We start from the raw sequence: 16,725 nt of genomic DNA, 5'->3' as shown, positions 1-16,725 counted from the left end.
AATTCATTTAAAGAAATTTGCATTCTAGCCAAAGGGGACGGTCTCGTTTGGATATATCTATAAAACACGCTTGAGTTTCTAACGACTCGGGCCGGTACATGAAAGTTTAAAGACGACACAAGGTTGCTATCAATTTGGCCGTGAACCACTTTGTATAAAAATATAATGTCACGAGCAATCCTTCTTTTTGAAAGGTTCTGGAGTGAAAGTTCTCTAAGGAGGTATTCATAATCAAAATAACATTTTCTATCAAAATATCTATCGTAAACAAGGCGTATAAATCGCAACTGAACTCTTTCTATCCGTGCAGCGTCGGTCATTGTTAGCGAATTCCACACTGAACCACAAAACTCAAGTTTAACTCGTACAAGGGAACGAAACAATCGAACTACGCACAGTATATTTGAAAAATCATGCGTCAGACGTGATATCATCCCCATTGTTCTAAAGGCAGAAGCAACAATTTGTGTAACATAATATGAAAAGGTAAGATTACTATCGAAATAAACACCAAGGTCACGAACTTGTTCCACACGTTCAATAGTGGAATTGCCGATAAAATATTGATGTAAAATTCTTTCGCGTTTTCTACACATAGATAGCACTTTTGTTTTATCTGGATTGACCAGCAAAAAGTTACATGAGCACCAGTTTGAGATACGTGATACGTCTTCTTGCAAAAGAGCACAATCGTCTTCCGACTGGATACTAAGATAAAGCTTAATATCGTCCGCAAGTAAGAGCAGTTTCGCATTTTGTATGCACAATTCTATATCACTGATGAATATATGAAAAAGTAGCGGCCCCAAATTCGATCCCTGAGGGACTCCCGAAGTTGGAGCAAATACATCTCAGAAGCTATTCAAGATTCTTATTCTACTCTTTCTATCCGACAGATAACTACGAAGTAAGTTTAAAAGAGACGACGAAACACCGTATAAAGAGAGCTTATACAAGAGTAAGTCTTGATTTACCTTATCGAAGGCTTTTGATAAGTCAAAATACACAATATCAACTTGCGCACGTGTAAGAACAAATGGGACAGTATACTCAAGGAGAGAACAAAGGTTCGTTTCTACTGAACGCCCTTTTATAAATCCATGCTGAACGATGCTTAGTTTTCGACAAAAGTAAAAAGAAAGACGGGTATGTAAAACTATCTCAAAAACCTTTGAAAAAGAACACAACAAAGACACGGAGCGGTGGTTATCTACCCTAGACGCGTCACCGGCTTTGTGTATTGGCACTATCACTGACCTTTTCCAAAGACATGGGAAAACACCATTCCTCAGCGATAGGTTAAATATGTGCATAACTAAAGGGGCGTTTCTCGCGCATATACTTCACGCGCTGTTGCGCGCTTGGGGCTTTGTGTCGGCTTTGGGCGGATGGTAGTGGCCCCTGGGCACGGTGGCGGACCCTTGTTCCCCCAAGTTCAATCCAAAATAAGACGAATATAGAATCCTAATTTAATTCGAGCAATTTGAAGAACCACTTTTACGAAATACGTGCCCTGCAAACCCAGAAACTGTTGTTGAACGCCGTAGAGTGCTTGCTGAGTGCACCCGTGTTTCAATGTTTGCTAAGTTCATGGCGTACCTTAGACAAAATCGACCTGTCCTCTAGGATTACGACAATAGAGAACGATGTTTGGTAAGCACTGGGCGTTTAGGGGCCCTACTTTTATCGACCACATCGCAGACATACCAACCGCAATTTTGCTCCAAACCTTTCATTTCGACAGCCAGCTTCTTTTTACTCGTCGGTACACGACGTTTCAGGATTAGACAGTGCTGAGAAAACGAGTCCGATAAAGAGACCAACAGCGCACCATGTGACATCACGATCAAGCACAGCCATTCGCTTAGATCAATATCACGTGACACGTTCTCGGTGTTTTACTGGATCATGGCCCATCTCAGCCTTGCACGGTGTACCACATCAGGCGACAACAACGTGGACAGAGGAACGGACAACGGCGAGCGAAGCAAACGAACTCCCCATTTCTTTTTCCCGCTTCTGGGTCAGCGATGGACTTTGTCCGGACATCTGGTCGAAGAAATCGACAGCTGCGGCCCTCCGCTACCTCGGCAGTGTTTTTTTTATGTACTTCTTTCTGTAACGGCCGACATTTTCTTGCTGGTGTTTGCTTTCTGCGAGCTTCGCCTCAGGTCCTTCGAGTCTTGTCGTGTGTAGAAGACAGCAAGCCGTGGTAGGCGTTCAATCGCGGATCGATCCGTGAGCGGCGATGACCAACAGGACGCTGACAAAATGTTGTCCCTGGTCGCTTTAAGTTTAGGGGACTGTGCGTGGCCCTAGCCAACTTTAAAAATGTTGTGCAGGGAAGTATCATTGGCCTATAAAATGAAACGTTCAAGGACACCTTTAAATAGAGTTCACAGTGTTCATGAACGCACAGAACATTGAATGTTGGAAAGACGAAGATCTTGTCCGAGCTCAATAATTACGGGTGGCAATTTAGAGCCGGAAAAAGATAAACGGGATTAAGGAAACCTAAAGATCAGATATACAGCAGTTCTGAGAATTGAGAACAAAGTACGCAGTCAGCTCGCTGCGCCTTTCCATAGGTGGCGCAACAAGTTACTACCATCGCTAACTTGGTAATATGCGAACGCAACGGCTGTTGACTTTGGCAAGTTCGTTTGTCTCATTTCTTACAAGCAGAGGACTACGCCTTAAAATGTCCCAAAGTAAAGCTGACCACCGCAGCGCATATTCTGTGAAAGTTAGTTTCCTGCGTGCAGGCGCAGATTTGGCCGGATCGTTTTAAAGAGTACACTCTGCTGTGCGCACCTTATACATGACCTGAATATAACGCCGTTGCACAAGGCTGGTGGTCACTGCTACTTGTTCTTAATTAAAAAAAAAAAAACGCATTTCGTGAGGCCAAAGGTGTGCCGCAGAAGGTATGTGCTCAGTAGAAAGACCACCACGACGGCTTCCGACCTGATGTCATTGCAAGCCATGCGCACGCCGCAAAGTCGTGAGTGGATCAAGGATACCTTATTTTCATTCCATCTTTAACATGCCTGTATAATTTCTGATATTTTGAGAGCAATCAACAAAATTATTCGAACAAAAACCTGAACTGTAAAAGTAATACACCTATTTCTGAATTGCTTAAGTAACAAGGAACAAGCTGGGAATATAGATACCCGCGCCGCACCCGCTGGCCTTCCCTTTATTAAATATTTAAAGTTAATGCCCAAAATAAGGCGTTGACGAATGAAAGATGCCATGTATTTTAAGCTTTTCTATTAGAAAAGACCAGGAACTGCAGACGGGAGCATGTGCACCGCGCATAACTAAGCTCGCAGCCTGCTCCTTAAAGGGGCCATGAAACGAATTTTGGGTTGGGATGAAGGATTTTAAATTGGGACTTTACTAATTGCATATCGTTTAGTTGGCCAAAAGAATGAGGCTAGAAAGTCAAAAGCCAGCTTTTCGGTACGAACATTTGAAAATATAGCGGACTATTTTGTACCTTCTTGCCTTCGAAAGCTTTCCGCCTTCTCACTATGATACATCCACGGCTCCAAAAGCGCGTCACCGGCGCCAAACTGACGTCAGCAGAGCCCAGCTCACGCATTGGACACGAGAACTGCGCCACTCGGATGTATGCGCTCGTCAACAATAAATCCGTCGACGAATATTTGGATTCGCGTTCGTGGCCAATGAGTGCCCTGACGGAACTTATTGTCACTGGGGAATGACAAGTTCTATGATGTGCATAAAAAGCACGGTGGAAGCTAGGAGTCATCGCACCGGTGCCAAAGGAATGTCACGACCACGTGATTTCACAATTCGCATATGAGCTGAGGATTAAAGCTAAGGAGGAAGAAGTAGGACAATCGTTTCATGACCCCTTTAATGCTTGGGTAGGGCGATCGGTGACCCGGTGGTCTAGCGCACACCAGCTCGAAGCATGTGGAGCGAAAGCTCGCGCTGCAGAACCCAGGGATCCTGAGTTCAATCATCTCCCCTGTCCGTTTCGATCTAGATGAGCATCGTACCGGCGTGCGGTCGTACTACTGCGTGGTGCTGCGTGGTGCACGTGAAAAACATTAGGCTAGCGATTTGTACTGCACTGACTAAATTTCGCATCTACAGCTGGGAGACAAGTCGCCTGTTGAGGCAGACTAAGCTCTAGGCTGTGTAAACACACACACAGCCCAATTGCTTTTTTGGAGCTTGGGTAATTTAGGGAAAAGACAAATGTGAATCCAGCTTGTCTGCTTACGTCTTCAAAAACAGTTTTCATAGGTCAGAGCGATCTTGTAGCGGTTCTAGAAGCTCTAATGTGTTCCGCAGCAATGGTGGTGACAGTACAGGGTGTCTCCCCGAAAAATCACAGTTTTTTTATGTTTTTTTTTTTTTTACCGCACAGGATAAACTAGACATCACCGAACCGTAATTCTCCGCCCAGAAAATGCACTAGAGGTCCGAACAATGCAGGTGTTAAAATTTTAGCACGAACTGACATTTTATTCAAAAGTTGCGTGATTTTCTCAAAAAATTTCAATATGAAAACGGCGCCCACATTCGCCCATTTTTTGGTTTTTGCCGCCATAAATCTCCATGTATTCGAGAGCTCCGTCGGCCACCATTTTCTCAATGAAATCTCGGAGAATCACCTATAACTTTTGAATATAATATCGGTTCGTTCTAAAAGTTTGTCATCTGGTTCGGGTCTTCAGCGCCCCCTTTGGGCGGACAATGAGCATTCGGCAAAACGTAGTTGAATTTTGCGGCAAAAAAACCCTGCGCATATTTTTCGGGGACACCCTGCAGAACAAGACCGCCTAAGTACAATCACCCTCAACCTCGTGCATCGGAACCCAAGCACAAGGATCAACTTGATACAATCGATTGTCCGCTTTCTGCTTAGTGCTTTCGAAAACGTTCGCTTTTCCTGGCGTGGAGGAACTGTGTAGTGCCGCCATTGGAGCGTCGAGTTTGGCTCTGGGCAGGGTGGCTACACTGACGTTTGAAAAAAGGTATGTTCCTAAAGGAGCTGTGCAACGATATTCAGTTGGAATGTTTTTCACTTTACACGAGCTTACTGGCACTAGTGGGGCTCAAGGATACTCGCACGCAACTCCGCTGGCCAAGAAACTCCTTTGTTGCGGTGTAATTTCAAGGACAAAAGCGATCATTTTCATTCAATCTCTCTTTTGCAAAATTTGATGACGTAATGGGGGGATCGCAGAACCCCCAAGTGACGATAATTGAATGCTGTTCATAGATTGGACCCGAGCATTGCGTGGGCATTCGATTTGGGCACGTGATAATTGCTAGCTCGAGAAGCATTCGGGTAGTGGCCCGTGTCCAATCGCTGCAATGACGACAATAGCCGAGCCATAACAATATCTGGAACTCAGCTCGTGCCCTGTGCTTTGCCAACCCCAGCGCGTGGCTATGATCTACATTGGCGGCATATAATCGGCTCCAGATCACGTGGCCGCTTGTTCTGGCTGCGAGTTGAGGGAGTGAGCGCTGCTCGTTTTTCTTTAATTTTTTTTCTGGGACTTCTATTGAGTGGGGTGAAAAAACGAACGCATGTTTCATAGGTCATTAATGTCAGGGATCCGTTCTAAGCAGTATTTGCGCAAAGTACAAAAATTGTTGCATCGCCCCTTTAACGTCGACTCTCTGGGGTGCTTACGATTCATGTTGACGATGATGCTCGTGGACACTGGTTCGCTGATGTTGCTGTTCACGGCCCTGCACGTGAGTCTGGCCATGTAGTCCGCCCTGGACAACCTCAGTCGGAACAGCGTGGCCCTGGGATTCCCGTTGGGTGTCCGACTGAGAACTTGCTGCAGGAGCTCAGACCCTCGCCACCAGGTCACCACGGGCTCTGGTTTCCCTGCGTATCAAGAGGGACAGCGCTTACTTATAACATCCTACTTTGAATCAGCTTCCATATTTTGTCTCACTTTACGATGGACTGAAGGCAAAAGGTAACGGCCCGCCAGGTCTAATTACGAGCCACTTAGAAATTGCGTGGTATTGAGATTTGATGCACGTATCAGTGCTCGCGTCTCGGATCACAGATGGGGATGGGCGGACAGTGGTTCGAATCCAATAGAAGTGAGTGACTCAACAATGTTGCATTGAAAAAAAGGTATACTGGCTGCTTGCAGTGTCGAAGCTATAGAAATGAGGCAGCGTTTTTGGTTTCGGATCATTATTCGTCCACCCCTAATCAATGCTAGGCATGTCACAGTTTAGCGTGGAACGTGATTGGACCTGGCGGCCGTGGCTTTGGCCTTTAGTTCATCGTAAGATAAGACAATGTATATACTCCATCTTAAGGCCATATTGCGTATAAATAAACCAAGGAATGAAGTGAATTTAAAACTTTTTCCCATATATGTCTTTAGGTGATGCATTCATCCTACTCAAATTTAATAGACGTAAATTCAAAAAAAGAATATTTTTTTTTGTGCACAAGAAGGAAAAGCGTGAATACCGTCTGATTAATGGTGCTACTCAAATATCGTACCACACACGTTCGGACCTGCCAGATGTGCTTTCGGATATTTATTTCAAAGAAGCTTTCACCTTTTTTTCTTTATGTTTTGCCATCTGTCACTAGCAGTGTCAATCATTTGTTACTAATCCTCCTTTTCATAGGTAAACGAGACAGCATATTTGTTTTAGGATTAAGTCTTCACTAAAGTTTTTATTCATGTAATTCGTGTATATTAAATGCATCACGTAAAGACATATTTATAAACATTTGTATCATACTCAGATTTTTTCTTTATAAACCATCTTGTATTTACGTTCTCGGAAAAAATAAAAATTTTCTAAGTGTATAGAAGCTGGATTTATTACGGTCAATATATTTGCATGTCCCATCACGGCGCAGCCGTAGCGTCTCAACTTTGTATCTGTCGTGTATGTTTTCTATGTCCCCTTTAACAACTATCCAGAAAGATTACAACATTTATACGTTTCTCATCTGTGGAGGGCGTTCCTTTTCAATATGACATCGTAATTTTACTGGGCCTGCATGCTATTGGTAGATGCAAGATGGCAGCTCGTCGTGCGGATCTGGATGCCCGTCCGGTACGGTATTATTTCATTGAAAATGTAAACTTGATAGCAGCTGTGCATCAGAGAGTATGTCTGGAACTGGAGTGGTTATCTGCCTTTTTGAAGCTGTCGATGATCAGAAAATTTTAACAATTCTCACCGCCTCTCAAAACCTAACAGGCGGCGTTTTATCGCCGTCTTCACTAACGTCGTCAATATAATATTGTACATGCTCAAGTGAAATGTATCGTGCATTGTGAATCTTTGTTCACTGTCGAAATCTTGCAATAAAGAAAAACAAAAGATCACTGGCCGAGTTGCAGTTTTGACCCATATGCCCACCGTCTGTGCTTCCATGCAATAAAGAAGAAAAAAAAGATCGGTGGCCGAGAGGGCTAGCGCACACCAGCTCGGAGCACGTGAAGCGAAAGCTCGCGCTGCAGAACCCAGGGATCCTGGGTTCAATCCCCACCCCTGCCCGTTTCGATCTGGATGAGCATCGTACGGTCGTGCGGTCGTGTATCACTACTGCATGGTGCACGTTTAAGACGCCAGGCTAGCGGTTGCGCCGCACTGGCTAAATTGCTGATCTACAGCTGAGACACCAGACGCCCACTAAGGCAGACTAACTTCCGGCTGTATAAAAATACACACAAAAATTTGCATTAAAACATATTTAATACGTCTACACTATTTCATAATTTTAATCAAAGTCCGCGTAAATGACAGTCACCTTTCTGAGCATGCCAAGGCATGTCTTGCATCTTTTTTTAGTTTGGTTTGTTTAACCTCTGTCGTTTGATGTCAGTGCACCATCCAGGAGACCGATAGAGTAGTTTGTGGGTACAAGCAACATAAAGCAATATTATTATTATTTATTAGAGACTTTTAGCAAACCGTTACCGTGTTCCGCTTACCGCACTACCGGAGTTTTTCAAGCATATGCTTTTAAGCGAGCACCCAGGTGTCATGGTATCACCTGGGCGCGCTCTTAAAAGCATGCTCCAAAGGCTCCGGTAATGCTGTACGCGGAACACGGTAAAGATTAGCTAAACGTTCCTATTATAATCGTCGTTGGGGGTATTCTTTATACGCTTCAATGACGAAGTCTAGAGGATGTTTTTAAAAAAACAAGTTCTTTGTTTTAATTTTCAGCCTGACATAACACTGGGAGATATCATGCCACGTGTAACAAAGCGGTCTGTTTTGTTATTGTTCAAGAAAATTTGCTTAAAAATATAGAAATACCCTCTTAATAGTTTTTAAACGAGTACCCCAATAAAACATCCTATATATCCTATAAACGCATATGCTTAAATAAAAGCACACACGAACTTAACAAGAACATATAAGAACAATATAAAGTTATAAGAAACTTTTTAGGAGTTTCTTATAACTGTTTATATAATATTATATTGTTCTTATATGTTCATATAAGGTTCTTGTGTGCTATTATATGATCTTATTTTGAATTATGCGTTTATTGGACCAAGAAATGTCTTATACAGATACGATTTTTTACTAGGGTATTTAAACAAGTACGTCCATTTAGCATGAATTAACTTACCCTTTAAATTTACCATAAAACGATTTGATTATTATTTAATTTCTCCAGATACTGAATAATATAAATTGTTACCCTTAGAGCTTACCAAATACGGGTTAGCTTTTCACTTCACGCACGAGCAGTAGAGCCAAAACCTAATATGCTTTTCGTAAAATGTACAGGCTGTCGCAAAAAAAAAAAAATTACATGTTTTTCTTTTGTTTTTGTTTTTTACCGCAAAAATAAACTAGACATCGCCGAACGCTCATTCTCGGCCAAAGGTCACAGCCAGATGCTAAAGTTTTAACCCGAACGGACACCTTATTCAAAAGTTATAAGGTACTTTCTAAAATATTTCAATGGAAAAATGGAGCCCATTTTGGCCCGTTTTCGGTTTCTGGTGGCATAGAGCCTCATGTATTCGAAAACTCCGTCGGCCGCCATTCTCCCATTGAAATTTTCAGAAAATTACGTATAACTTTTCAATAAGGTGTCGGATCGGGCTGAAACTTTGGCATTTGGTTGTGACCTCTAGCACTACACTCTTAGAAAAAAGGGTCAGTATAGTCCTCCCTAAAGGGAGGAACGCTCTTGACACATATGTTCCTTCAGAAAGGGAGAAACTTTCGTCCCTTAAGCAGGGGAGGAAAAGTTCCTCCGTGGACTGCATCTCATTATGGCGGCCACGAATCGAGCAAATCGAGCTCGGTAAGGCTTAACGAGAACACTAAGTCTATTGCACGAAGCGAGAGGAGCAGGAAATAAAAACGTAACACGAGCTTTCCGCGAACTGTATTTATTTCCGAAGTTTCTTTACCCCTGCAGGTAAAGAAACTTACGTTTTGAAAGCATGCAGTCACTCAGTCTTCTCGTCGACAGCACTGCGATGTTCAACGGAGACAACCGGCACTCAGTTCGCGCACTTTATGTCCTACCTTTGCTATTCCTCGAGCCACAATTCCTTCGTCAACCGTTGCGTCAACCGCACATCACGGAGGAGTGAAAACCATTCGCCCGCAAAACCAAAAGCCGCTCTAAAAAAAAAGCAAATCCGAAGCAACCTCTTGGCTTATCTCAGCACGGTAACACGAAATTATGGCGTAGCCGCGTAGCGTAAAAGGATGTTAAATCGCTTGCCACCACATGGCAGGGTCAAGCAGAGTAATCGCACGTAGCTAGGCTAGGTGGCGCTAGGTGCCGCCCAATTCATGTTTTACAAAAAAAAAAAAAAATTTATTTTCTTACGCCACAATTGCGTTTCCTTTCCTACGGAATCTCTAACACATGTAGACACGTTGCGCACACTACAAACATCAGGTCAACATATATTTAACGCATACACAGGCATCGCACATACAAACATCAATACAACAGCACACTACCCCGATCACTACTACCGAGTCCTGCGTTTCCGTCTTTAATAGTGGTCGTTTTGAACGTACGGAATTTTTCGGTGACTCCCTAAGCAAAAAAAAATATTCCGAACATGTTCATTTTTTTCCAGCAATGTCATACATCTGGGGCTATTTTTAATGGCTCAAGGGATGAATCTCTTGTTAAAAAGAAGACGCTCGATCATGCCATAATTATTTGAAAGCCAATAAATCGAGCCGCTCCAATGTGGTTCCAAGCCATGAGTTTGTTTTCCCGCACGGCCCTTCGTAGCCAGTATTTATATTGTGGTGTTCGTTTTTCTATTTGTGCTGTTCGCGCAAAGCTGCAACTGCCGTCTTGAATTAATCTCTCTAGAGCGGATATCCACTCAGCTGGAAGTGATGCTTCACGGGCACAGAAATCGCTTTTCGATCAACTTGAATGCAGTCAAAGCCGCGACTTTTACGGAGCTGCGCCGTTGCGAGCTCGAAAACTTCTAGCGCTCATCCCAGCGCGCCACTTAGAGGGCATTTTCTACAGGAACCGTAATATATTTAAACAGTAAATTAAAGGATAGCGTTTTTTTTTTTTCGATTTTGCCTGTCTTTTTTTTTATGCTAAACTTCCATTATAAATATACGTACTTTCCGTCATACTTTCGTAGTGTTGTCTTTTCCCCAGAGCGCAATCGCTCTCGGGGACCGAGTCACATTGGCCACTGTACGATAGGAGCTTACCGTTCAGACCAGCGTTCCAACATGACTATCCACACGTCGATCGACTGCACCTAATCCCTCAAGTGGTTTTAAACTCTTTAATGTAAAGCGGAATGTCATCCTGCGACACCCCGGCCCCTCCGATAACGGCCCGACCAGCGGCATCAATGCCCGACAGTTTACGTCATCTCATCTTGTTGTTACAGCACTGATACGCGAACACACGGTCACATCGGCGATAATTCCAGTCTTCTGTTCACAACCCACAACACTGCCATCACAATGTCGCTGACACGAAGAAATACAGAACCACGTTGACGATGTTGCTGACACGCAGAAGAATCACGTTGAACGCCGGTTGGCACTCGGCACGGGACGACGGAACCGAACTCAGCGCGGAAGGCACCCTGGCAGCCGGCAGGAAAACCTGCCTTTCTTGGACGCAGTTCCCGCGATTTCCATAACGTCGAAAACGTCGACACAGTTCCTCGTGGTTTCGCTGCTGTAGCAGGCTGTAGGGCTGTAGTTCCGCGTGTGTCCCGCAAATTGGAGACGGCCGTCTTACCCAGTGTATGTAGCGCTGCTGGCACTGCTCCGGAACTTCGCTGTTTCTAGCGGCTTCGTTAGCTCGTTTGATAAAATTAGTGGTAAAAACGTCAATGCAACCGAAATGTTCTGCACGTTTGGACTAGAAGACGGAATTACAGGCGGCCTTCGCTGCCGCTGAAGCTCAATCAACTCAACATTAATTTATTAAACAACGTGCGCGATGTGCTCGAAAAACGAAACCGAAAGAAGATGGGTCGGGAGGGCGAAAGCTTTCTCCGGTCTGCCTGGAGGAGGAAAACGTCTCGGAGAATAATAAGGACTTTAATTTTCCTTTCATAGGTCTGGGTGTGTTTATATGTGTTTTGGTAAACAAAAAAAACAAAAAAATTAAAAAAAAAATTACTTTCTGGGGATCGAACCGTTGACCACTTGGTCAGTAGCGCGATGTTCTACCCCTGCGCCAACTGAACAAGGAGGAACTCGCCCTCCTCCTTTCATCTGAACTGCCGTTCCTCTCTTCTCTGGGCAACTTGTCCGCAACAAGGAGGAACAGTCGCTTTTGCTACCTTTCTCCTCCCTTTTTTCTTAGAGTGTACCTTTGGGCGGAGAATGAGCGTTCAGCGATGCCAAGTTTATTTTTGCGGTAAAAAAACTATTTTTTTTTTTGTGACACCCTGTTTATATGAGTGATTTATTTTGAGCAACATTTGGAAGAAAAACATTTTGCTTTATTTTGTTAGTGCATTTCTAAGGTCAAAATACATAATTATGTGACACACAAGGCGACGTTTTACGTTACTTTGTCATAATCAATCACAAAAAGGAACATTTTAGTAAAGACAAAAATTACCGCGTGCATCTTTGAGTTTTTTCAGTGAAGAAGAACGATTAATTTAGGACCTGCTCTACGAACTCCTAGAGGAACTGACATTTCTCGGATATAAATTATCTATAAATATTCGCCTCATAAAGAGGCCTCCTTTCTAATATAACTGGAAGTAAACATCCAGGACTCCTATTAAACACACACACACGCACGCACACACACACACACACACACACACACACACACACACACACACACACAACGCGCGCGCGCGCGCGCCAAGGAGATGCATTTGTTTATATATATATCTTTTTAATCGCAGTACGCTATGTCTGTAGTAATAAAAAGGGAAAAAAACCGAGAGTAATTGATGAAGACGAGCGGCAACGATACCCCCAAAAATATATCTTTTAACATCAAAAAAAGAAAAAAAGAAGGCAAATAAAGAAATCGGTCCAACAAAGTGCAATGCATCACCAACCAAACTCAAGTCGAGACGCAGCTATACTCTAGAAAAATATACTTCAATACTTAAAAAAAAAGGCAGTCAAGATGAGGCATTTGGCCAAACAAAGCATAATTAATGACCAACCGAAATACTGGGTCGTGCGTCGCTCGCACAATTATTATTTGCGCCTACTTGTTCCGAGACTATTGAATTTTTTAAGGGCAGGCTATGCGTTCCCCGAAATAAATGTCGCCGCCACCGCTGTCGGCACGCTGCATGTCTACGTGCGGCCAAGATGGCCTTATACGTGCGACCCCTTCGTGAATTGTGCATTGCAAAAAGGGCCGCCGGGCCTTAACCTCTACCAATCTAAACTTTTCAGTGAAACGGTTAAAAAGAAACACTGCAGTAACAGCCGCATTCCGTCCACCCCTAAGCTGATAGTGAGGTAGCAGCAGCGAGCTCGCCCAACCAATGAGCCGCCTCCCTTTCATCACCTGACCCCGCCCTGCGCGGGGGTAGGAGCCGGAGTACGATCACGTGGCTAAAGATGGACGCGCGATTGGTCGAAGAGGGAACGTAGCCTCCACCGCACTGTCAGCTTAGAGGTGAGCGGAGCATATATGGATCCCCGAACACGCTCTACACTGTACACCGACGCTCGCTTCGATAAAACTGTTGGCGGATTCGCGGTGGCGGAACGGAGAAAAAGAGCCGCAATTTATGAAACATCGCTCGGGTGGGTTCCTTAAATAAGCAAAATCGAAACAGAGCAATGGAGTATACCGAGGCACAGAAGCACGCGAGTGAGGGGAGAGGAGGGGGTTGAAAGGGGGGCAGGGGGTGGACTCGTTCCAGAACCGCCGGCTTCGTAGATTCTTTACATATTTCCGCTCGCGGTCGAACGAATCTTGCGGACATTTTCTGCCTAGACGTTCGACGACGACATCACATATTCACGACTCACTAGGCGGGGGAGGGGGGGGGGATGGGTTCGAACCTCAGCAATTTGGGAATCTTCCAGACCGCCCTCCTTGCCGAATGCGAAATAAGAGCACCAAACGCTGGAAATCGGCGGTTTCCGCTGTTCCTTCTACAAGGAACAAGCTTGTGGAGGAACGCGAGGCAACGGAAGGTTTTGGTGAGTGGGAGCGGTTGGGTATTTCTTAGATTACTTATTCGAGGCTTTCGAGCGCACTTACTGTTTCCAGCCTTTTGAGCGCACCGACATCTGTCGGCGGAACGAGCTTTCAACGAAGACAAATAGGCTTCATAACCTCAAACGCACGCGGGTTGTAGAGTGCTTCATTTCGTTCGGCATTTTTTGCTGTATGTCAGCTGCACAGTTCCGGATTGGAAAACAATGTTATGTAACTTGCGAAGAAGAAAACAATTTTTTTTTGTTACTTATTAACGTTTGCATTCCTTACGGGTCCCGTTCTGGTTGCTTTAGTGAAAACGAGACCCTGTTTGGCGCTTGCCGATTATACCCCAACTCAACTTTCTGACGTCACACCACTACGGTGGCGCTTCTGTCGGCACCGCGCATGCGCAGATGCTTTTGCTTTCTCAGATCTGGCTTCTGCGAACATGCATGCAGTGCCCACACAAGGTACGGGCAAGTGCTGGCTTATTTGTATACACTCTTTTACAGCGGAGCTGTTAAGGGCTAGTTTCCCCAGGATCATGCCCCCCGGAAAGAAATGTCGACACAACACTCTGGACGGCTACCGCCATCTACGAGCGAAGGCGGCAACCAGATACTTGGCTTGCCGCCGTCGCTCATAGATGGCGGCAGCCTTTCCACTCTGGCTTCCCGACATGCGGCCGGCCATTACTTTCCATTGCACAGCTCCGCTGGTCTTCCTTCTTCGCCAGAGTGGAAAGGCTGAAAGTTTTTGTTGTTGGCATTAAACCTCGCTACGCCATCTATTGGGTAGCCTCGTAAAACTTCCAAATCACCTATATTGTTAAATTTTGACTCGTCATTTTTTTATTATTAGAGCGAATTAGATCTGACAGTGCTTTAAGTGGTAATCTCCAGAAGATAGCGCGCATATTTGATTTCGCAGATACTGCGAAACCCGCCATCTAGTCCAGAACTGGAAGTAGTTGGGGGCTATTTGTACCGTGGAGCTCTTATTATGTACGCCAGAGGTCCAACTGGCCCTAGTGTTTATGCGACTTCCGGGATTTCAATCGAAGCATACAGCAACCAATCTATGCTTGGGAGAAGAGCGTGTTGGTTTAAGTCATGGATGAAGAAAGAATAAAGCAATTAAAACAGGGACAATGAAAGATGTGGTTGTGTTGTCCCTGTTTTAATTGTTTTATTCTTTCTTCATCCACAACCAATCTACTCTCGCGGTGCTCCTGTGTATTCCTATGGGAAAAGGCGCGTGCATTTTGTCTCTTCGTCGGAAAATAACATAGCGAACACTTGGTATTTGGGTCGTACCGAATAGTCGGGACCTTTATTAACACTGTAAAAGTGTAACTGCTTTTGTTACAGTATTTTTATTGCCCAGTGAGCGATGTTAAACTTCGCTATATTTCAGGTCCAAACCTCTGTTCCTTGGCAGGTGTGTGAAAACGAGCGACGATTCTAAGCAAAATAAAAATCGAAAGGAATGTAGAGTGTGTTCAAGGTTCGCCAACATTCCGGTAGCGCTTATATACTACTGATAGGCACGTCCTCACTATATACAAATAACCCCGTCCTGCATCTTTACGAGCGCTTAAAACATTCAAAATGTAAAAATAAAAAATATAGGCTACGAAAGTTGTTTTTTATTATTTCCTAACCCGGGCAGCTTTATAAACGCCTGTTTTCCGGTTGCTCACAGAGATTTCGAGCGTGTGGGTGATATTTGCAACGTAGAATAAACATCTTGGCACAGGGACCTTCACTTTATTTTGATCGTACATGCACAGGGAGTTACTGATCCAGCGTTACTGCTTGGGTCTTGCCGCCTCTACTCGTTTTCCAGATGTCCTTCGTTTTTTTGGCACGTATATCTCCCCTCTTGGAAAGCGCCGACGCTATGGCGGCTCTAACAGTGTCCGACAGTTCAGATAAATGCACGTACGAAACCGTTTCAGCTCCGTTTTGAATGCAATTGATTTGAAAGGAAAAGGCCGTAACTGCAATTATTTCGTCTGCCTGACTGAGAAATGTTCCCAGCTACCTAGTACGTACGAATTATTCGGGATGTCTGCTTTTATAGTCGAGCGCAGCAAGAAACTGCACTCACTTTCACCATAAAAATGCTCTACCGGAAATCAGTGTTCGACTGGTTGTTGTCTGCTACAATTTGCGACAGCACACTAGCGCAAGTTAAAAGTCTAACGTGCATTATAATACTTCTATGATTCGTACACTGGCGTCACCACGTTTTAACTCACGCGAGAAAGGGCGAATAAACAGTCTGTTTCTTCTGTTGCCTAAGTACACCATATCCGCAAGCAAGAGCAGCGTGTCCCATGCGATTCTTGGCATAGTCAGGAACAGCTTAAGATCACAGGGTGTGGCCAGCCCCTTGCATCTCATTATCACTCCGCAGCCAATAAGATTGGGGCATCAACCGATGTAATCACCAAACAACCAATCACAAAGAAAGGGGCGTGTAGTAAATAAGCCACACCCTGCAGTTTTTTTTTTTTTTTTTTTTTTTTAATTTGGAGGAATTACAAGTTGAGAAAGTTTGGCTGTCGGTACCTATGCGGAGTGCAAGTTCGTCTGCTTCTTGTGCTGGGGTTGCAGTGACGTCAGAACGACGCCGAGCTCTGATTGGCTCCGATTAGAAGAATAATACGTAGACCTCAATGATAGCTGCCTTTAAGTGTATACACAATCCTTCCAGTCGGAGCGAATGGGAGTTCGGCATTCCGACGTCACTGCAACCAACTGCGCAAAAAGCAGACGAAGTTGCGCACCGCATAGTCAGTTGCAACATAAACTGAGCAGTGGAAGCCCTGTATACCCTGAAACTTTTACGGTAATTGCATCCAGAGAAACGGGATTATTATGCTCACCCTCATTGTTCATTGAGAAGCGTGTTCATTGTGAGTGGTTAATTGATTATAAGGAAGAACAGTGATTAGTGATTTTGCACCGTGAGACTTATAGGGGTGTGATTCACGTTTTTTTTTTTCTAGAGTAAGCGTGTCCTTAATCTAAAATGAACCGATGGATGAAGGG

At 44.3% G+C, this 16,725-nt stretch overlaps 1 protein-coding gene across 1 annotated transcript in view; it reads right to left on the bottom strand.

Moving 5' to 3' along the window:
* Positions 1 to 16,725, bottom strand: part of LOC8043170 (hemicentin-1) — a 64,475-nt gene that overhangs the window by 24,028 nt on the left and 23,722 nt on the right. Inside the window, exon 5 of the mRNA XM_040502038.1 lies at positions 5,687 to 5,890. Within this exon, the coding sequence (XP_040357972.1) occupies positions 5,687 to 5,890 (204 nt within the window). The remainder of the gene's footprint in view (positions 1 to 5,686; positions 5,891 to 16,725) is intronic.

This window comes from Ixodes scapularis, unplaced genomic scaffold, assembly GCF_016920785.2.
Source record: "Ixodes scapularis isolate PalLabHiFi unplaced genomic scaffold, ASM1692078v2 PGA_scaffold11__112_contigs__length_91849675, whole genome shotgun sequence".
Classification (NCBI taxonomy): Eukaryota; Metazoa; Arthropoda; class Arachnida; order Ixodida; family Ixodidae; genus Ixodes; species Ixodes scapularis.
The sequence above is the reverse complement of the archived record's forward strand: the minus strand, read 5'-3'. Positions and strand labels throughout refer to the sequence as shown.